This window comes from Ictidomys tridecemlineatus, chromosome 14 (assembly GCF_052094955.1).
Source record: "Ictidomys tridecemlineatus isolate mIctTri1 chromosome 14, mIctTri1.hap1, whole genome shotgun sequence".
NCBI lineage: Eukaryota > Metazoa > Chordata > Mammalia > Rodentia > Sciuridae > Ictidomys > Ictidomys tridecemlineatus.
This window is the reverse complement of record NC_135490.1, coordinates 10,586,276-10,608,517: the sequence shown is the minus strand read 5'-3', so window position 1 is coordinate 10,608,517 and position 22,242 is coordinate 10,586,276. Positions and strand designations below refer to the sequence as shown.

The window sequence follows — 22,242 nt, the reverse complement described above, 5'->3', positions numbered from 1 at the left end:
CGGCCTTTGGTGTGGCCCGGATCTGCAGGGAGATAGTTGAGTGGGAGCCTCACGGGGGTCGCCAGGTCTGTGGAAGTTGGACAGGAGCAGGCTGTGAGGGAGCTGGTCCAGCAAGGTCACTCTGTCCTTTCCCAGCTACTACAGGGCCAACGAAGTGCAGCAGTTCAGATATTCCCGGCCGTTCCGGAAAGGAGAAAAGGATCCAGACAACGAATTTGCTGTGAGTCCACCCCATTGTCCCTCCAAAGTGGGGGAAAACGGGCATCCGGACTGGGGGCCTTCACCTCATCCACACACGCAGCCGAAATGGTGACCCCCCTGGGGACGGAGGCTTCGCCTGCCGATCACCTAGACCACAGGCTGTGGACCTGATGGAAATTGCAGACTGAGGGTCACACCTTGCTGGACCTCTGGTCTCCAGCTTTAGAGGGGAGGGCCCCTGTGGATGATCACCCTTAGCCTCAAACATCAAAATCCTTAAATTTGAGAGAAAACCTGGCCCCTTGGCTAGGAGGCACGTTCCTGAGCCGGGGGCTTCCGCCTGGCCCGGGAGCTGACGGGATCTCCTCTTTTCCTCCTTGCACTAGACCATGTGGATCGAGCGGACCACGTACACCACCGCCTATAGCTTCCCCGGGATTCTCAAGTGGTTTGAAGTCAAACAGATTTCCACAGTGAGTCATCTGGAACTGGCACCCAGAAATAAAAACTTTCTGTCTGCAGACATAATCCCAGCCTTTGTGGCCTTCCCCTGCCTCCTCCCCGGCTTGGCCGGCCTCCTCTGGCCAACTTTGTTTTTCAAAAGAGAAATAAAAGCCATGTTTGTGTGATGGGCCTGCTTTGTAGAGCCGATGTCATACCAGCCCTAAAGGTCACTCACCGTGAATGACTCTTTTATGGACAGAGGCGTGTCCCCCTCCCCCTGCCCAGGCACATTTTTAGAATGCCTCTAGGAGGTTGGCCTGTGACCACAGCCTCTCCCAGAGCCTCTCCTTCTGCCCTCAGCTCCTGCCCTTCCTCACTCCCCACCGCTGCCCGTTGTACCTTCTCACTGTGTATCACTTTGTTTCTAGACTCCCTACTATTGCCCCGTTTCTGGTCCCTAGTCCACCTCTGTGGTGGCCACTGAACAAAGCCACTTGCTGGCCCCACTACCTGGGCTGTCCCTCTCCCCCGGCTTCAGCCTGGGAGTGCCATCAGTTCCATCGAGGCCACCAGACCATCGATTCTCGTGCTCACGCCCCTGTGGTCCCTCGTGCCCACAGTTGAGAGCCAGACTCCTCCTCTAGGTGCACAAGGCCTCGACTCTGCTCTTCCGCCTCCGTCCACCTCTGTCCACCTCTGTCCACCTTCTGCCTGCTCCTAAGAAATCTAAGCGGAGAACTCCACGCTCTCTCAGTTTTCCGTGGCACCAGGTCATTTTATCTGCCTGACCCAACTCCCACTGAGGCTCACTTTAGGCCCCTGTTCTGCCAAACGCTCAACCAGCCTGGCCCCGTCACACCCTGGTCGTATTCTTTTTCTTTTCCCCCCCTCCCTCTCTCTCTCCCTCTCCCCCTTTCTTTGTTCCTGTCGTTGGTTTTGCAGTATTGGGGTTGAGCCCAGGGGCACTCTACCACTGAGCTACACCCTCAGTCTTTTTTTTTTTTTTTTTAAATTTTGAGACAGAGTCTTGCTAAATTGTCCAGGCTGGCTTCAAAAGTCCTTCCTCAGGGTTACAGGCCTCCTGAGCCACCATGCCTGGCCTGGGCATATTTCTAATTTGTCATATCTGCCTGTCCCAAGTCCCCATTAAAACCATAAGCTCCTGCCAGCCATGAATTACGGTTGGTGTTCAGAATCTGCAGGTTCCACTCCTACAGATTAAACCAGTCGTGGATTTAACCGACCACTGATGGCAGGCTGTGGAGTCATGGCTCATCTGTACTGAACACAAACAGACTTTCCTTGTTGTTATTCCCTACAATACAGTCTAACAACTATTTTTTTTTTTTTTTTTTTGGTGCTGAGGATTGAACCTAACAACTATTTTTGTGGCATTTACATCATATCAGGTCTTACAAGTAATCTCAAGATGATTTCAAGTATATGGGAGGATGTTCATGGGATATTTGCAAATTCTGCACTATTTCACATTGGAGACTTGAACTTCTGCAGATTTTGATGCCCTCAGTGTTCTGGAACCAACCCCCCCACAGTGTATTAATTTGTTTTATTTCTAGACTCCCTACTATTGCTCTGTTCCTAGTCCCCAGTTCACCTCTGTAGTTGCCCTGAGCAAAGCCACTTGCTGGCCTCACTACTGTCCCTGGTAGTGAGAGACAACTATGTACCTTAATCACTTTTGTAACCATGGTGCATAGCATAGCACTTGGCACCAAAGAGAGATTGAGGAAACATTTCTTGGGCTTGGGTGTAGCTCAGTGGCAGAGTTCCTGACTAGCATGCACAAGGCCCTGGGTTCAATCCCAGCCCCACAAAAGAATAAAAAAACAAGTATTAGTTTCCTAAGTCTGAGCCGAAGTTCAGTGTGCTCTCTAACACTAGTGATAAATCCTTATTCTTCAAGTGTGGATGGTTTCTGCACAGAGACATTTGGACTGAAGTCTGGAGTAGGAGGTCATCTAACTGACAGTGGTAAAATGAAGGGGAGGAGTTTTCTGAAAACCTTGAAGATGTTTCCATAGGGAGCACTCTCTGACTCTGTATTGTTTCTGATTCTGTTTTCATCCCAAACTCAGGTGTATCCTAATACATCCTGTTGTTCCGAGTTCTGTCAGCTCCAGCAAAAACTGCACTGTCCTGTAGCTGGTGGGAGCTGGCACCTCTTGAGGGGAGTTCAGCCTGTTCAGTCCTTGCTCTGGAGCTCACAGGTCTCCCTCCACTCTTCCCAGGAGGAAATCAGCCCCTTGGAGAACGCCATCGAAACCATGGAGCTGACCAATGAGAAGATCAGCAACTGCGTGCAGCAGCATGCCTGGGACCGGTCCCTCTCCGTGCACCCGCTCTCCATGCTGCTCAATGGCATCGTGGACCCAGCTGTCATGGGGGGATTCTCCAACTATGAGAAGGTGGGTGGGGTCCCGGAATCCCACAGGGCTCCAGGCCTCCCTCTGTGCCACTCTGCACTTGGCGAATTTGTTGCTTGTAACATCTCTGACATCTCATTCTCCCCTCTATGAATGGGCCTATGAAATGGGCAAAAGGATCATCCCTGACCTCCCACCTCCCGGAGACCAGCAGCAGCCGTCAGGGATAGGCCACCTCCCCATAAAGTGTCACTGAGAGACGCCCCACCGGCATGCCTCTGGTCGGTGCACCTGCTGTTCTCTTATTTGTGAGGTAGACAGCGCACAGGTGTCTTCTCCTTATGACTCCTTCCGTGCACTCTCCCTGTGTGCAAGTGTCTCCAAATTTCACCTTATGAGCACCGCAGTCATATCAGATCTAGGCCCACTCAGCTGCAAGTATAATGGTCTCAATAAATTATATCAGCAACAGCCCCTTTGCCAAGCAGGGTCACATTCTGAGGTGCCAGAGGTTAGGACTTCAACATGAACAGGGCGGGGGCACTGGCAAGATGCAGTTCAACCCTAACATCTGTCTACAAAGTTGGCTTCTATTCCATTTGCCACATAGAACGGGTCACTTTCATATTTATACCATAGTTTTCAAGAGCTCTTGGGTTTTGTTTACGGGTGGTATGGCTTTCCCAGGAGTAGAGGAAAGGAGTGAGTAAAGTTGGTGTTTGAACGCACTTTGAGTAACGAAGGTTAAAGTCCCAGGAGAAATATATATATAATTCTTGCTAGAAATGTTCACTACAGACTTCTTTTTCTCTTTCCTAATGAATCCTGTCTTTAAGATGCAAGGCCTGAGTTTGGGATTTCAGTTTGGTTTTTATTTTCCTATCACAGGGCCTTAGCTGGCCTGAGTGTTCATTGATGAACAAGGTACTGATATGAAATAAGAAGAGCAACCAGCATTTAATAGCCTCAGAATATCTTCCTATCTATGCCTTTTGCATAGTTGATAAGTGAAGAGAACAGATACTAGCTTTCACTTAGCATAGGGAAGAAATGTCACACAGCCAGTATTAGTGCAAGAGCATAGAAGCTGTCAGCCACATCTCCAGCCTGTTAAAGTTTTACTTTTTTCCTTATGATATCTACACAATTTGATGATTCGTTTTTAGATATTGTCATTTGGACTTTCTTTGGAGAAGTTCTTTTAATGACATTTTTCTTTGCTGATAATTCTTGTGATCGGTGTGTGTGCATGCATGCTTATGCTCGTGCACACATGGGTGTGGTGATTGCTGAGAATGTACTCTTTCTTGCTGGGAATTGGCATGATTTCAGAGAAATCGCAGAAGAGCACATACTTTTTTTATGTGGTGCCAAGGATTGAACCCAGTGCCTCACACCTGCTAGGCAAGCACTCTACCTCTGAGCCACAGCCCCAGCCCAAGCACATACTTTTAAAAACTATTTTCCACGGTGGGATAAGGACCATCCCAGGAAAGGAAGGAACTTTTAGTTAGAAACTCCTGGTTTATCAGAACAGATGTTGTTCACCTTCCCAGGCTTTCTGCCTGTTAAGGTCAAGTGCACAGAAAAGAATGTGTTCTAATTCATGCTTATATGCTTTGCTTTTAGGCTTTTTTTACCGAAAAATACTTACAGGAGCATCCTGAAGACCAAGAGAAGGTAGAGCTGCTAAAGCGACTAATAGCATTACAGGTATGCACAGGGGCCAGCTGGGTATGGGGGCCGGGTGTGCACAGCAGGGCCTGCAGCTGGGTGGCCACAGTGCTTGACCCAGGCTGCTCTCCTAAACTTCACTCTTCAAGGCCACTTCCTGAGTTGCTTTTTCTTTTTTCTCTTTTGGAAGCACAGCCTATCGGTGTGTGTGTTTGGCAGCGAGACCTAGGAATGGCATTTACTTTAGCTGCATAGTGTTGGCAGGGCACTTCTTAGAGCTGAGATCAAAGGCCATAAGCTGGTTCCCTGGCGTGCACAAGTAGCTGAGAGAGGTTGGCCCTTTTCTTTATTCTCATTGCTTTAGTAGGCAATGGAAGAAATTGTAGCCATCAAGTTCAGGCTAAAGCCAGAACCCATCTGTTACCATCCACAGAAGCGCACCAGGGCTCAGTGGGATCTGCCTTGCCACCAGCCCTTCCCCAGCTTAGGGCCTGCCTTTGTCCTTGGCGTAAAGACTTCTCCACATTGTCCACTGGAATAGTCCAGTTCACATGCCCCCACCTGGGAAGTGTCATTGTCATTCAGTAGTGCCAAGTCCACCAGTCAGCCAGTCCATCCCACCCTACCCTTCCCCGACCCTCAAATCTGAATTATCCCTCTTCTTCCTAAATCATGTTTCATTCCTTTTATGCCTTTTCCTCCAGATGCCTCTGCTCACAGAAGGGATCCGCATCCATGGGGAGAAGCTGACAGAGCAGCTCAAGCCACTGCATGATCGGTTGTCCTCCTGCTTCCGGGAACTCAAGGAGAAAGTAGAAAAGCTCTATGGGGTCATAACACTGGTAGGCTTTGTCTAAACCTCCCTGAGCTTTGTCCCGTCCCTTGTGCCTTTTATGACATCGATCAGGTTTTCAGATGCCAAGTGAGTTGTAACAGCTTAGGTACAAGTGGCCAGAGAGCATGTTCTGCTTTTGATGACCTTGAACTGTCCTTGTGCTAGGTAGACGTTCTCAGACTTGAAGGACCCTCAAACTACGGGAAGGCTTGTGAAAACAGGTTGTTAGTCCTTATCCCCAGAATTGCTGATGGACCTTCATGGGACCCAAGTATTTACATTTCTAACAAGTTCCCAGGTGGCGCAGGTGCTTCCAGGCAGAGCACAGCAGTGAAACAACTGCTCAGCTCACAGTCGAGGTCTCTTAATCATAGGCCCTGGCTGTTCCTGTCCCGTCTGGCCCAGTTCTTTTAGTGGTTCCAAATGTTCCTATTTTCATGAAAAGTTTACACCTTGCACACCTTTGAAGTGGAGAAGGAATAGAAAAGTGTCTCTTAGAGTGCATGCAGCTGATCACATGATGCCTTTGCCAGGTGTAACCCATACCTCACAGCTGCAGTTTTCTTTTTCCTCCTGAGGAGCTGGTAGAAGGGTGCACGTGCTGACCTTTTGTCTCCACTGGTGATGGTATGAGTGGTTCTAGTTCATTTCTCTGCTCTTTTTTTTTTTTGGAACCAGGGATTGAACCCAGGGGCACTTAACCACTGAACCACATCCCCATTTCTTTTTTAAAAAATATTTTATTTAGAGACAGAGTCTTGCTAAGTTGCTGAGGCTGGCTTTGAACTCGTGATCCTCCTGCCTCAGCCTGCTGAGCCATAGGGATTACAGGTGTGCGCCACCGTGCCTGCTGGTCTTATTCTTAAACCTCTGGTTTCTGATCCATTCCTCAGATGGAAGCCCCTCATCCATCTCCACTAGTCCCCCAAGAGTGTCCCTTTGGCTGTCTCTTTCTCTTGGAAGCGCTCGATCCTGCCTTCTTCCTATGAATTTGCCTCCTCCCCTGCTGCTAGTTCTGAGTTCCTGCTAGGAACAGGTATCTTTTGCACACAAGTTCCCAGATGGCAGACTGATAAGCTTTGACCTACCAAGCTTTGTCATCATTAGAAACAGGCCAGTATCAGCAGGTGCATTTAACCTGGTGTCATATGGGGGTAAGCCTACTGGTAACATTTCTCAGGAAAGTAGATCAGTGTTCCTTAACTTACCAGGTTAAACTTACCAGGTTAAACTTACCAGGTTAAACTACAGCCTCCCACACAGCAGAGTGGCCACACACCAGATCACACGGCTGAGTCCCAGGTTAGCTCACCCTGAGTGGGCTTGTGTCTTCCAGCCACCCACCTTGACGGAGAGGAAGCAGAGCCGCACGGGATCCTTGGTGCTGCCTTACATCATGTCTTCCACTCTGCGGAGGCTGTCCGTGACCTCTGTGACCTCCTCTGTGATCTCCACTTCTTCCAACTCCTCCGATAATGCACCTTCCCGGCCAGGATCTGATGGGTAAGGGCTGAGTGGGCCTTTGACCCCCTGGAGGGTGGGGGATGCCTCATCGTGCTTGACTTTGGTCCCCAGAGTAGGACTCTGTGCAGACTCATTAATCCTACAAGAAAGGTAATTCAGAGAGCACGGTTGTTAGCCTTTCTGTCATCCTCAGTAGGAATGTCATTATTAATGACAGTGACTGTCGCCAAAAATGAAAAATGGGGGAGAAAATGGTCTCATTATTCTGCCACCCTATTATATACAGTTACTTGCCTAATTTTCATCATTTCAGTTTTTTTAAAAACAATTTAAAAACTTTTACTGTGTGAATTGACAATATAATCGCACAGTATGAAATCCCAGTGGTAGAAAAGAGCATATTAAGAAAAATCCCCCTTCAGTGCCTGGCTCCCAGTCACCAATCTGACTGACACTAATGTTCCCAATGTCTTCCAGAGCCCTGTGTGGGTATACAAGCAATACCTAAATACATATTCTTCTCCATGCTTTTTTTTTTTTTTGTACAGATGGTAGTGTTCTCTTCACCTTGGTGTTTCTCATTTAACATCTTGAAAATTGTTCCATTTCAGAACACAAAGAGCTGCCCCTTACACTGTGTTTATCTGCAGACATCTTGCCATGTGTCTGTACCATATCTGTTCCACCACCGATGGACGTCTAGTTGGTTTCAGTCTTTCCCTCTCACTGCAGTGTGGCAGGGAATATCAAATGGGAAGTTATTTTCCGTGTAGGCAAGTTGTATTGGACAGCTTTTCAACTATAGTGGAATCCCCGAGGTGACTAGGTGACTGTCTTTATAAAGAAAAGAGGTTTATTTAGCTCAAAATTTTGGAGGCTAAAAGTCTAATAGTGTAGCAAAGCTCTGGGAAGGGCCCATGACGGCCTGTGTGGGAGGCCTGTGTGGGAAGAAGGACCTCGTGGGGAGGCGGGAGGTGAGGGAGAGGGAGGGGCCCGGCTTGCACTTCCATTTATAACAGCCCTTTCCCGAGAGCTCAGCTCCATAGAAGCTCAAGAACCGCCATCATCCCTTTCGAGGGAGGGTCCCCATGACCTCCCACTAGACCCCACCTCTCAAAGCCTCCACCACCTCCATGTACTGCCACCCTGGGACCAACAACCTGGGCCCTCGGGGGACAGTCAAGCCATATCCAAATCATAGCCAAGTCTATCAATATGAGAACCTGCCATAAGGGAGAGAGACGTCTTTGCCAGAGGTTCACATTTACAGCGTTGAAAGTTACCCCTAAGTGGACTTCCCTGCCACCCGGCCAGCTTCCGCCCCTCCAGCAACCTGCCTGGCTGCCCTGCCCTCGCCACCACGCTGTGCCACCGTCTTCTTGATCTGTGCCAATCTGATAGAGGAAGAGGTTATCTCGTGTAGCATTTTCTGTTTTGTGTTGTTTTCCTTTCCTCTGTGTGGTGTCAAGTGGAGGCTCCGCTCTTTTGTTCAGTAGCCATTTGTATTTATTGTCTGTAAACTATGGTCCAGGACTTTCTATCCATTTTTCGGTTGGATGGTCAGCTTGGATTGTTGGCCTTTGTCTGTAACGAGTTGAGCTGTTTTCTCCCGATTACTTCTTTGTGTTTTGACTTCAGTTTTTTTCCTTCTAATTTCTTATTGAAATATATATATATATAAAACATATATATATATATATATATAAACTTCAGAGTTTTAAATCACAATTAAAGGCCTTTTTCCACTCTGAGATAACCAAAAGAGTCACTGGTTGTTTTCGTTGACTTTTAGAGTTTTACTGTTCTCAGTTAAAACTTTGGGATTCGTAAGCTGTCGAGTATGGAACCACCTTTTCTCCCACAGGTGGTTACCCAGTTCTCCCCATAACATTTAGGGAGCAAACCATCTTTTTTCTGCTCACTTGAAATGTCGGTTTTATCACAAACGAGATTTCTGTATGTTCTTCCATCTCTTTGGGGGCCCTGCCCTCATTTTCTTGACGGACTTGTCTATTCATGCCTTGGCACTGTGTGGTTTCAGTTACCATAGATTTAAAATGTTTTTGATTGGGCTGGGGTTGTGGCTCAGTGTGAGGCCCTGGGTTTGATTCTCAGCACCACATAAAAGTAAATAAAGTAAAGGTCCACCAAGAACTAAAAAAAAAGAAAGAAAAAGAAAAAAAAATTAAAAAGAAAATGTTTTGATTTCTAATATTCTTTATCAGAATTTATCTAACTGGTTTTTCTCATTGCTCACTTTTGGATTCACTGGTCGAGAATGTTATTGCATTTTGGGGGGGCACTTGGTAAGTGAATTGACTGATTTTGGAAAGTTTGATGGCTTTTAAATGTTGAATCTTCCATGCCAAAAACATGCCTTTCCATGTGTTCAAATTTAAAATGTTCAAAAAGGAGTTGTTTATGGTTGCATCTTTCTACATCAGGTTACTACTTTTACACATTTGGGGGTTGTGTGTGTTAGAGATTGAATCAGGGGCACTTAACCACTGGGCCACATCCCCAGCCATTTTTAGTTTTTATTTTAGGGCCTCACTAAGTTGCTGAGGCTGACTTTTGAGTTTTTGATCCTCCTGCCTCAGCCTACCGAGTGGCTGGGATGACAGGTGTGCACCACCACACCCAGTTTATACAATATTTGACTAATTAAAAAATTAATATGTGTACAGGTATAAATCATTTAAAATACTAGAAACTTTTAAAAATGCTTTACATCTTCATTACTCAGCAATAACTACTATTCAAAGTTGAGATATTTGAAAATGAATATACATATTTTATACCAATGAAAAACTGTTTAGTGGCCTAGTGCTTCATTTAATATAAATGGTGAGTATTTACACATCATTAATTACTCAAGATAGTGTTAACTCACCCCTCATAAATTATTAATTCTGCATTATGATAATTACATCCTAAAAGGAACCTGCCTGAATGGCACCCTACCTGTAAGTCGAATATTTAGTATTTCCTAAATTATTTATGCATTCTTTCTCATTGACATAGATATCTTCACATGTCCCCAATTACAGCACAGACAGAGTTTGGTACTTCACTCTTCTTCCTTTTTATTTTCCATGCTGATGTGTCATCTTTAAATCTTTCTATTATTTTTTTATGGTGCTAAGCCATCGCATCGTATGAATGTGTCATAGTTGATCCTTCTCCTGCTGTTAAATATTTAAGCTGTATCGTTATTTCTAAATGTTAACTCATGTATGCCATTATAAATCTGAATGGGAAATATTTACCTTGTATCAGTGTAAAACATTTTTAAGAATTTGTAGCAAGCAGGTCCTTTTATGTGGCTTTGCAGTTGTTTATCTAGAATCCATTTTTAGAAGTCATACCTAACTCTGTCAGGGGACGAACATCTTCTTGATGGTCCTTGGTATCAGATGCCAGTATCTAATGCCATGTGCCCTCTGTGAATGATTGCATTATTTTTAATCCCTAGAATTGATAGATATTAAACAATGCCTGATTCATGTGTTTGTTTCTCACAATTTTTTCATGCCTTAAAGAGATACTGCACACTATCTGAAAAGCAGGGACGTCCTGTTCTGTTCAGGAAGACTCTTGTCTTAAACTGTGTCTCGTTTTAAAAAAAGAGAAGTTTAGAAGCAGCTATTAGAATCAGAGGTACAGTGTGTGCCGTGGTTTCCCGGGTCCTCCACGTGCCGGCCCCTGGGTGAGTTGGGTTATTCCTCTGCCCACATTCCCCGCTGGGTTAGAAGTAGCAATAATACTTCCTAACGTTTATCCAGAACGTTCCTTACAGGCAGCTCACACCAGTGGACACTCGTGACCCCACTTTTCCTAATACCCATGACATGTTGCAGTATTAACCTTGATGGTGATTTTGCCTTCTATGAAGGTGGTGCTGTTTTATTTGGGGGGGATGCCAGTGGGCCATGCTGCAGGCACAGGGGGTACCTGCTCAGGGCATGTGGAAAGCAAAAGGCTGAAAACGAAATGCCGGGAAGGAAATGAGCACTCAGTGTTGGTGAGGGGCCAGGCTCCCAGTGCCGAGCAGGTGCTGAGAGCCATAGCCTAGTCGGAATGACACGTGGCATTTGTGCCAGAAGGGAGTGGTTAAGAGGTGATGCCATTAGCCACTGAGATGATGATGGTTATGTTAAGCTGTGTATTCAATTGTATATTAGACCCCTGCTGAAGGGCCTTGTGGGTGTCGTTTGCAGGAGTTTGGGCAATAAAGGAGTTCTTGTTTTGAACCTACAAGTGCCTATGAGTGGCGGCTTGGTTATTTGGTGCCCAGCCAGACTGCGGCAAGCAGGCCTGTGGGTCTGAAGGGCAGCCCAGTGGCCATAGCTAACAGAGCTCTAGTGCGTGTTGAAATTCCCCGAGGGAGGAGGTCAGTGCGCGCACCCACAGAGGTGGGTATGTCAGTGTGTTATGCTCGAATTCGGGACCACCAGAGACCCAAGATTGTTGCGAGCTAGCTGGGTCCTCCATGTGCACACAGCAACTGGTGACACTGAGAGGCCCGGAGCCCAGGGTTTTCAGCAATTTTATACATTCTTTGGAGAAGGCAGGGACCCCCACATTCATCATAGCATCTCTTAGCAAATCATCACCCAACCCTTGTTCCAAGCTTTTGTGACACTCAGTGTTGTAGGTATTATTTTTATCTCCATTTTACAGATAAGAAACTGAGGTGTGGAAGGTCGTGTGTCCAAGGTCACTCAGTTCATTGTAGGTAGGATTTGAACCCAGGCTCTCTGGCTCTGGAGTGGGTGTTCTTACCACTACATGGAGTTGGCCACTTACCTTCTACTTCATAGATCCTTTCTTTGCCTATGCATTTAATGAGGCCTTCTCTTCCTGGGATAAGTATTCGTTAGTACTTTGTCCATTTATTTGATGATCTCATTCCTATACCTATTTTTTTTTTGTACCAGGCATTGAACTCAGGAATTCTTAACCACTGAACTGCCGCCCCAGTCTTTTTTTGTATTTTATTTAGAGACAGGATCTCGCTGAGTTGCTTAGGGTCTTGCAGAGTTGCTTAGGGCCTCACTCAATTGCTAAATCTGTCTTTGAACTCAGGATCCTCCTGCCTCAGCCTCCCGAGCTCTGGGATGACAGGCGTGAGCCACTGTGCCTGGCCTCATTCCTGTACCTTTTAAGATGAGATGTTTGTTCAGTTGGCAGTTGAAATTTCAGATCTAGAACCTGCACATGAAAGTCTGGGTGAAGATTAGGCTCAGGAGCTGGTAACCCTTGGTCCTTTTGGAGTGAATTTCAACGATTAGCATTCTGCCCTATTTGTCCTTTCCTGGCTGATAGGTCAGTCCTGGAGCCGCTTTTTGAGCGCAGGGCCTCATCAGGTGCCAGAGTGGAAGATCTGCCCCTCAGAGAGGACAGCGAGAACCGAATCGGCAAGTTCAAGAGAAAAGACTGGAATCTGAGCAAATCCCAAGTCATTGCAGAGAAACACCCAGAACCCGATCTAATGGTAAAAAATTGCATCTATAGATGTTTATATACATTTTGAAGCACAAGGAGGTGTGTCACTGCCTGCCCTGCAGCCAGGCACATCCCGTTGGCTCCAGAGCAGTGAGTCACCAGCTAGAAGCCTGGCTGCAGCTTGTCTCTCCAACAGCCTGTGGCTGTGCAGATCACAGATGGTGGCAAGAAAAGTGTGTGCAGAGAATTTCAGTCTCTAAGTCAACGCTGGCGCAAGATCTTGTACCCACGACGTAAACATGTGGGTTGCTGCTCGGAGTTGTGGTTCTCACCACTGTGTTCCATGAGTCAGTCCAAACATGGTCGTTTCTTCTAAATTAAAAAAAAAAAAAAATCATTTTTCTTCCATGAGCCACGTCAAGTTGTTGTGTGGCAAAGACCAGCTCTCCCTGAGAATCAGCGTGGCTTATTTCCAACTTAGATGACACAGTCCGACTGTGGTCAGGATCCAGCCAGTGGCCAGCCAGGAGGTGACCTGTGGTGCGGTGACTCCCCGTGAGGATCCCTGCCACGTGGTGCCTGCCACGTGACAGTGGGTCCTGGAATCAAGCCCTTTTCTAAATGTTTGCTCAGCAGAGAAGGCTGTAGAGAGCCCCTCTAAGCTCAGCATTCCTCACTGGGACAATGTTTTTCTGTGTTTTCCTCCTTGATTCTTAGAGTCCAGCCAGAAAAGTGCAGAGGCCAAAGAGTCTCCAGCTGGTGGACAGCCGCCTAACGCCATTCCATGGTTCCTCGCCCCCTCCGTCGACGCCTCTGAGCCCACCTCCTCTCACTCCTAAGGCCACCAGGACCCTAAGTAAGTTTTCCTGTGTCTCAAGTATCCTTTTAGGTGGGAAAGGGGGTATATTTATGAATCTGGATCATTTTTACTCAAACCACTACAAAGTCTGTGGGATTACTGTAAAACTGATGCAGTTCAGTGGTTGTGGGTACAACCACTGAGGGGGAATCACACAACCACGGAAAGTCCAAAATCCCTTTTCCTATTGCAAAGTTTGAAGTAAGGAAAGTTCAGACTAGGACCAAACAGGAAGCAAGTAACTTAGGAACCGAGCACTGCGTGGTTAGACCTGTTCAGGGAAAAGGAGGGGACCCATTCCACAGACTCGACAAGGAGACCCAGCCTTGAAGAACATCACAAGGTGCCTAGAGGCATAATGGAGGATAAGTCTACCGTTGCCGGGAGGGACAGTGGCCAACCAGGAGTTGGACATAATTTGGTAGGGTTTCCCGGAGAACCTGGACCTTTCCCTAAGAACTTGGGCTATATCAGAGAATAGAGTAACACCCCAAATTCTTCAGCTTAATGGCAAAATGCCCTGAAAAAAAAAAGGGGGGGGGATTTTCACTCCAGAACTTCTTCTGACAAACGAAGGGTGCTCCCTTTGTCCCGAGGGTAAGAGGTTGTCTTCATTCTGTCCACAGCAACCACGGAAAATGGCGGCAGCAAATCTGATGGGCCAGGCTGGTCTGGGAGTCCGTGGTGGGCATTATTTCTCTGAGATGCCTCCGTAGATCCTTCTCTGAACAAATGTCTCCTCTGTTGGTTTCCAGGCTCCCCGTCTTTGCAGACAGATGGGCTGGTGACTGCTGTTCCCCCTCCCCCTCCCCCCAAAAGCAAGCCCTACGAAAGCAGCCCCAGGACCTCCACCGAGGTAGGGAGTCACAGCACCACTCGCGGGAAGACAGCAGGGGGTTGGTTCTCCAGGCGGTCCAGTTAGGTTTCCCATCTGTGTGTCCCTGTGGCCATCTGGGCTCCTTCCTGAGACCACAGAGATGGGAAGGAAAGAGATACCAGTGGACCTTTCCATAAAACTGAGGCGGAACAGATCCCTGCCCCCCACACTGGGGCCCGGTGACCCCTCACCCTGGGCCAGGGTACGAGGTCAGTGAGCTCTCATTCACTTCTGAGTGACAGCCCTTGTGGAGTGGCCTGATGAACTTCCTTCTTTCAGGTTTGCTGGAGGGCTTTGTGGGTGGATGCCCAGCACCCAGTGCTGGGGCGTGTGTACGTGGAGGGGAGAGATCAGCTCCAGGGGAACCAGGAGGACAAGTTCCCTTGTCACCTTGCGGAGGCTGTGCAGATAAACACACAACAGTTCAAAACTAAAGCAGAAGGTGGTGGACGTGGAGCGGGGAGGACCGAGGAGAACCAGAAGACTCATTCGTGTTTTCCCGTGTCTGCCCGCAGGTCGCACCCCCACTGCCTGTCCGAAGAGAAGCCAAAGCCCCGCCCCCACCACCTCCGAAAGCTCGGAAATCTGGCATCCTTTCTTCTGAGCCTGGATCCCAGTGAGGACCTCGCCCCCTCCTTGCATCTCTGAGTGCCTTGGACAGCAGCTGCCTGAGAACTGGCCTTTGGGAGTGGGTGTCCTCGTTACCAGGGGCTCCCTGCCTGTTGGTGGCGTTTTCTGATCAGAGATGATGTTCACCAGCCCCAAACCGGTTTGTTCTCTCCAAGCTTCTCTTTGACAGCTGTTTGGAGCTGTGCAACCTTCCAGCCCACACGGAATTCCAAGGACTGGCCATGCCCCATGCATTTCTCAAGGAGAGTGCTCCTCCTCCACCGTGACTGCGGAGACCCTGGGGTCTGCAGAAGCTGGGCCAGTCCCAGGGCCTCAGCACCTGTGCTCTGGACAGATGGGTTTCTGGCTTTGCTTCTGAAAAGCTGCATTTGAGACTTGGTTCTTTCTCTCACCCTTACACACCTATCCCATCCAGCGTCTGGGAAGAGACAGCTGTCAATACACTGTAGCAGCCAGCATAACCCTGTCTTTCTAACGTCTACTGTGTTTCCTTTGAGGAGAGAACACACATTTTTAATGGAGATTGGCTGCTCTCAGGTGTGAATGGCTGTTATCGCTGAAAAACCGTGAACTTGCCTTTGGCTTCACTGGATGGGTTCACTGGCCGATGGCCCTCTGCACGGCAGCCGCTCCGCCTTACTACGGATTCCTCTGAAGCTCTTTTGCACAGTTTCTTGTCCTTCCTCGGAGCTCAGTTCCCTGGCTGTGAGGACCTGGGAGCCTGGGTTCGACAGCTTCTTTGCCAGCTCCCATTTGGATGCCCCACGTCCCCCGTCCACTTCCTGATTTTACCCTGGAGAGTACAGTGCAATATTTCCCTTTGATTATTTATTCCTTTTGATCATGGGATTAATTTGATTACTTGCTAGTGGTACTAATGTCAGTACTTCTTTTCCGAACAAAAAAAATGGGGTGACTTAGATAACCAGATATCACATAAGTTACAGACGTTTTGAGCTGGAAGGGTTTTAAAAGTCACACAAGGAGACTCTCGCTTTGTAGATAAGGAAACTGAGGCTACACCCAGAAAGTGGTACTATAGGTTCCTACTAATGACCCAGCTTGCTAACATGGGCTGGGCCCAGAGACCACCCAGAGCTGGAGGGCACCCCCACCCAAGTCCTCAGCACCTCGCCTCCGCTGGAATGGTATTTGAAGTGTCCCAGATATTTCACACGATTTGGGTGTCGAAAGCAATGCAGAGAACTCCTTGATTGTGACTCTGAAGGTCAACGTGGCAGGGAGACTCCAGGGGTCTCTTCCAAGACCAGGCCCAGAGTCCCATTCTCCAAGGCCAAGAGAGAGAAGGAGCCTGCAGCAGGAGACTCCGTTTGCCTCTGTGATCCCGTGATGCTCTCCCCACCGCCTTGTTAGGAGAGACGTGCTGGCTCCCCTCGCAGCCAAGGAAGCAAAAGCCTCCGTGACCACGGCAGTGGGTGACCCCAGAACGAGTGTGCCTCTTCCAGGAGTGCCTGGCCATCGGAGTTCTTCACCCCGACCCGGGAGCTCCTAAGTGGGATCGTGGAAACAACATGGACTTGGGAATCATACCCATCTGGTCACAGTTCTAGCCACGTCACCTGTTCACTTTGCAAGCTCCAAAAGGTGTTTGATTTTCTGAGCTTTCTTTTCAGAAAAAGTGCCTCGCACACAGGTTATTCGGGGGCGAGGGGACATGTGAAGGAGGAGGTACTTGTGTGATGGTGCTTTCTTCTTCTGTCAAGCCTGAGTGAGATCTGGAACTCTCCGGGGCATGACTGATACTCAGTTTTCTGAAGGTGATTCGGGTTGTGAGTGCGTGCACGTTAGTTCTGTACACACAGCCCTCCTCCAGAAGCTGCCTGCTCTTCCAGAGTCAGTTATGACCAGAGAAGAGGTGAGTGAGAGTGGAAGAGGGGTTAAGGGGAAAGAATCAGGCTGTGCAGAGGAAGGAAGGCACCTAGCCGACTTCCTGGAAGGGACTGTAGGCCTCACCCTATCTTTCGGTCTGTCATTGAAGTACAAACATGCAAACACAAGACTTGGGAGGCTGAGGCAGGAGGATCACAAGTTCAAAGCCAGCCTCAGCAAAAGCGAGGCGCTAAGCAACTCAGTGAGACCCTGTCTCTAGATAAAATACAAAAAAACGGCTGGGGATGTGGCTCAGGAGTCAAGTGCCCCTGAGTTCAATCCCCAGTACCTGCCCCCCACCCCCAAAACCCCACAAGCCTCCAGCCTGTGCCTCCAGCAGAAGCAGTGAGTTTCCGGTCTGGTCTCTGGGCAGGGTGAGGGAGATGTGACCCACCGGTGTCCAGGTGGTGTCTCTCTCTTTTGTATAGAACATCTGTTTTCCATGTGACTCCTTTTCCATGTTGATGAGGATAAGAGTCCTCGACTCTTCCAACACAGAGGATCCCAGGTGGTGTGGCAGAGACTGGCTTGCAGAGGACATTGGAAGGGTTGTTTCCTTGGGAAGCCCTGGGACAGGCCAAGGTCACATGACAGGAAGTCATAAATAATGTCTGTCCTGAGGTCAAAGGGGAAGCATGCCGAGGAGCACCTGATGACCATGGTAAATGTAGGAGAGCTGAGCCGCAGGGAGAAGAGGGAAGGGACTGGTCTTTGTTTTCCCAGAGACCTTAGCAAGACATTGAAATGAGCCCCCAGATGGCCACAGCCTCTGTGAATACTGGTTTATGGCTTGTGTTGTTATTTATTTATCTCTCCCTCCCTGTCTATGCTGGCGTCTTGCTTGGAGATGCTTTTTTCAAAGCAGTATTGCCAGACCCACCGTTAGCCCCTCGGGATTTAGCATTGGAACGTATTTAGTGAAAACAGCCCAGAATACAAAAGCAGTTCCCTCTGGGTGCTGCAGGATTGCAAAGTCAGGGTGAAACTGAAACCCTAAATAGACCTGCTGCTGGGCATGGGTTGCTCACCTCCTCCACCTCCACCCGTGGCTCCGTGATGACAGTCATCTCCTCCTGCCAGGGAAACCCCCTATAAACCACAGCCACAATGCAAGTCCCAAGATGAAGCCAGGAGCCAAGCAGGATAGGAGGTGACCCACTTTGGTCAACTGTCCAACCTGGAAGAGTCTCTGCCCTCTAGTTGGCCTCCAGATTGTGGGACAATTCAATTGAAAATGACGTACAGTTGAGGGCACAAATCCTGGGAGGGTGGATTTCGAGATAGCTGCCCACCCACCGTGTCAACACCTCCAGCTTCACACGTGACTTTCCCACTTCCCAGAAGGGACCCGTAGCACCATTTTGTGAATGGCATTTAGAAGGTCCTCTAAGCTCATGCCTTCCTTCCCCACCCTTCTCAGGTGTAATGAAAAGGGGAGAAAACCCCCACCACCAACACAGAGTAAGACGACAGAGATGAGACCCATTTTAACAAGTCAGTTTATAGGCACTTCCTAAGCCTCAGTTTCCTCGTCTGTAAAATAAACTGATATTTACATAATAGAGTCGGCATGATTTTTTTTCAAATCCCTTCCAGCCTAGCTTCTTTTATTTTGAGTGTGTCAGAAGGAAAATTCCTCACCAACTCACATGCACAAGGCCCTGGGTTCGATCCCCAGCACCATCAAAAAAAAAAAAAGGAAACATTCTTACTAAGGCTTTTAGGTCCATGCACTGGAATCCCCGATTTTTATCCCACATTGGTGCTTTGAGGCACCTATACCTTAGCTATTGAGATCAAAATATTGGCAGATATTAAAATAACGACTCTTGCACCTATTTTTGAAATATCGACCTAAGTCACTGTAATTCTTTTCAATAGCCTGTAAATGATGTCATTTCCACACTGTTCTTAAGACTCTGCCAACCTGACCCACCATGTCTAGACTTCCAGTTCATTTGAAGAATCGTGCTTCCCTGTGTCCTTGGGTAAAAATCAGTTCCTTAGAGGCTTTCACTGTCCCGTCAGTTATTCAAATTAGAAAACGTCAAGTTTCTCCCTGGGTGGGTTCAGAGCCCTCCATTTTAATCCACAAGAGGAACGAGAGTTTTCCTTTCGTGTTCATGATTGCAGGCGGATTCTTCTGATCCAGCCAAAGCTGGTCTTGTGTGCATGCTGCCAAAGTCATCTCTGAATCATTTCTGGGGAGTCATTCATCCAAACCATTACAGCTACTCCTTTGACATGACTTTGTACCTAGTTAGGTTTTGAACATGGACAGTGAGGAAGATGTGCATTGGTAGAAGAATTTTGTTCAGCTTTGCTGTTATTTATTTTTTAAATTAAACATGGAGATGTATTTTAATGTTCGTTATGTGTTTAGTTTGTTATGACTTTTATTAATGAAATGAAATCGTGAACTTGGAATTTTTCCTTCCTGACACCTCTCTGAAGATACATCACGCCCAGGCTCCCTCTGGCTGGTGTATTGTGGGTTCCTCTTGGTTGAAACGTGTATCTTGGGGTCCTGGAATCATCTGTGCCCAGAAGTAATAAAAACTGCAGACCATTTGGTTATCCTCGCGCCTCCTGTCCACGCCTTTGGCACCTGACCTGACGGTTTTCTGGTGGCAGTTTATGTGATGTACGTAGGTTTAATTTCCTTCCTCATTCATCACGGGTAATTTGGCAGAGGTAAAGAGAGAAATGGAGAAGTTTAGAAAGACTGTCTCATGCTCACAGGGGAAGGATGGGAACTGGTTCTCAGCCTAGAGGGAAGGTTCTTCATTACCTGGGAAGAGACCCCAGCCCAGCCCAGTCCCATCAGCATTTTTGAGGGCAGGGAGTGGAACCCAGGCTCATATTTCATTCAGTTTCCATTGTTCCAACACTAGGCCAAGGTCGAGAAATTGGTAGTTGGGCATGTTTTGTAAAATCCATGTAGGTGGCGGATCAGGTTGGAGGGAGGGAGGTCCCATTGCAGCTGGAGAGACTTGTGTGTGTGTTTGAAGAAAGTTCCCCAATGCTTTCAAACATTTGCAGTCTATTACTTTGTAAAAGCAAAGCAGTAATTCTCCACTGTCTGTGCACAGACGAATCACTCATTTGCTGATTAAAAATGCATTTTTTTTTTTTTTTTGGTGGTGCTGGGGATTGAACCCAGGGCCTTATGCATGCACTGCAAGCACTGTACCCACTGAGCTACATCCCCAGCTCAACCCCATCCCCTTAAGAAATTCTACTTTAAAGTATCTTCCACTATCAGAATCACTAAGTGTTGTCAGCTCACACACAGGGATTCTGTTTTTGTTTTTTTTCTCCAGTTATCGCTAGGGGTTGTTAAAGCTTTTAAAACTTTGGAAATGACCTATCTATTTTCAAGCCAATCCTTTTGCTACTTGATCATTTAAAGTCACATACATTGGATAACTTATCCCATTAAATGTGTGCTTTGATGTTTCCCCACCCTTTATTTTAAGAGGCTTATTTTGATATATTGAGCGAGTTCTTCAGATTCAGGAACATGTTTGACATATGAGTAAAGGGTTGTGTTTTTTGGTTTGTTTGTTTGTTAACTGGGGATTGAACCTGAGGGTTCTTAACCACTGAGCCACATCCCCAGCCCTTTTTTATATTTTATTTAGGCACAGGTCTTGCTGAATTGCTTAGGGCCTTGCTCTATTGCTGAGGCTGGCCTTGAACTTGCGATCCCTCTGCCTTCACCTCCTGAGCCACCGGGATTACAGGTGTACGCCATGTGACGGCACAAAGGGGCTATTTTCGCTCTCCTCCTTCCCCTTGGTCATTTGGGAATCAAGTGGACCCAAGAGGCTCACATAAACTGCAAGCCACCAGGGCCACCAGGAGGCAGTAACACCGGCACCAGGCAGACGGGTGAGCGTCTCTCCCCTCAGGAAGGCCTGGAGCTGGCTCCAAAGAGATTGCCCCAGAGAAGAAGAGGGACAGAGGACACCTGATGCTTCAAGCAGGACACGTACATGAGTGGGAGTGGGACTTTTTGGAAAATGTGATCATTAATGTAAAGATTGTAAATCATCTTGTTTTTGTAAAAGCAGTTCCTGAGTGATTGGCAGATGGAAGCCTGTCATCCTGACCTGTATCTATTGACTAATAAAATCATGCAGTTATGCTTTTGTTCCATAAAGCAGATGGTGGACACGTCATTACCGAATTTTACTGAAGTGGGAGTGAAGAAGTTCTTTAAGTTTTAGAGATTCTTCCAGTGGAGGCCCTTGGGAAGTCCAGCTTTGTGCAGTCACAAATATTTTATTAAAAAGGGAGGATCTGCTCCCCCGGTGGGATGCTTCTGACCTTTGTTGAATTTCTTAGCACAGGTGTCCCTCTTTTTTGAAGGTGGAGGGACAGGGAGTTAGAAACAGGCTTCATTTGTCTGATTAAAAGAGGCAAAAGGGCCTAGAACTTTCCCCTGTTCATTTGTTGCTTGCTCAGACTTGATCTGAAAATTGAGTTTTTCAGATGGTCTCGTAGCCATCTCGAAGTTAGGACAATAAATGAACATTTTGGGGTCACAGTGTCTCAGGGAGAACTGGCCACCAGTAGAAGTGAGCCGGACACCTGAGGTCCAGTGACCTGTTTGAGCAAAATAACCAGCATCCAAGGACTGAGCTCCACTGGCTGCTCGGCCCCATCCAGGACAGGATTAGTGGATGTGGAGCCAGGCAGAACCGAGGGGCTCACCTGAGCTCTGAACCTAAGTGAAGACAGTAGCATCTGTTTACCACCGATTGTTTAGTGAAAATATCAGTGCACCGACCCAGCACAGAGCCCACCTTTGGCCTTTGGGTGGCGTGAGTAGTGGTGAAGTTGTGGGGCCAGGGACAGGAAACACCAGCATGCCTTCTTAAGCAAAATATCAAAAAGAATCAAGCAGATATACATTTTCAGGCATGGGTCCCTTCTGTGTTTAGAATGTGGTTTGTCCCCAAAGACTTGTGTGCTGGAAGCTTGGTCCCCAAGGTCAAGGTCAAGGTCGAGGTAGCCCCACCACCAGAAGGCACTAAGGCCTGCCTCACAAGCATTCAGTCCTGTGGGGCTGAAGTAATGGCCACGAGAGTGGATTGGAGTCAGGTGAGGTCAGCCCACATTTGGCCTCTTCCACACCCCTGTCCACTTTTGCACCTGTTCCTTCCGTGTGATTCCATCCACCATGTGAAGACACCATGAAGCCCTCTCCCGAGGAGGCCTCCAGAGCTTGGACTAATCAGCCTTCAACACTGAGCCCAAATAAGCCTCTCTTCCTTAACACGTACCAGTCTCGGTTGTTTTGTTATAGCAACAGAAGACAAATTAAGACAGTCCCAACCTTCAATTGTGCACTGCTTGGACAGATGATATGGAGCGAAAAGGAACACTGGACCAAGGGTCCCTGTGAGGCCCCCTCTTCCCTCAGGCCTCACTGGAGTTCCAGCTGACCTTCAGAGGAGGTAGGTACAATACAGGGAGGGAACTTCTTTCCAAGTGGCAGGAAGCCTGAGCCAGGGCTCTATCTTAACTT

General features: G+C 47.8%; 1 protein-coding gene across 2 annotated transcripts in view; it reads left to right on the top strand.

Moving 5' to 3' along the window:
* The window catches only part of Dock5 (dedicator of cytokinesis 5), a 184,016-nt gene extending 163,145 nt beyond the window's left edge, over nt 1-20,871 (top strand). For both annotated transcript variants that reach the window (XM_078030869.1, XM_013365008.3), the window contains exons 43-52: nt 136-220; nt 588-674; nt 2,895-3,071; nt 4,659-4,742; nt 5,408-5,545; nt 6,875-7,041; nt 12,331-12,499; nt 13,168-13,306; nt 14,065-14,165; nt 14,702-20,871. In XM_078030869.1, the coding sequence (XP_077886995.1) occupies nt 136-220; nt 588-674; nt 2,895-3,071; nt 4,659-4,742; nt 5,408-5,545; nt 6,875-7,041; nt 12,331-12,499; nt 13,168-13,306; nt 14,065-14,165; nt 14,702-14,806 (1,252 nt within the window). In that variant the 3' untranslated portion in view covers nt 14,807-20,871. The remainder of the gene's footprint in view (nt 1-135; nt 221-587; nt 675-2,894; nt 3,072-4,658; nt 4,743-5,407; nt 5,546-6,874; nt 7,042-12,330; nt 12,500-13,167; nt 13,307-14,064; nt 14,166-14,701) is intronic.
* Nucleotides 20,872-22,242: the final 1,371 nt, after the last annotated feature.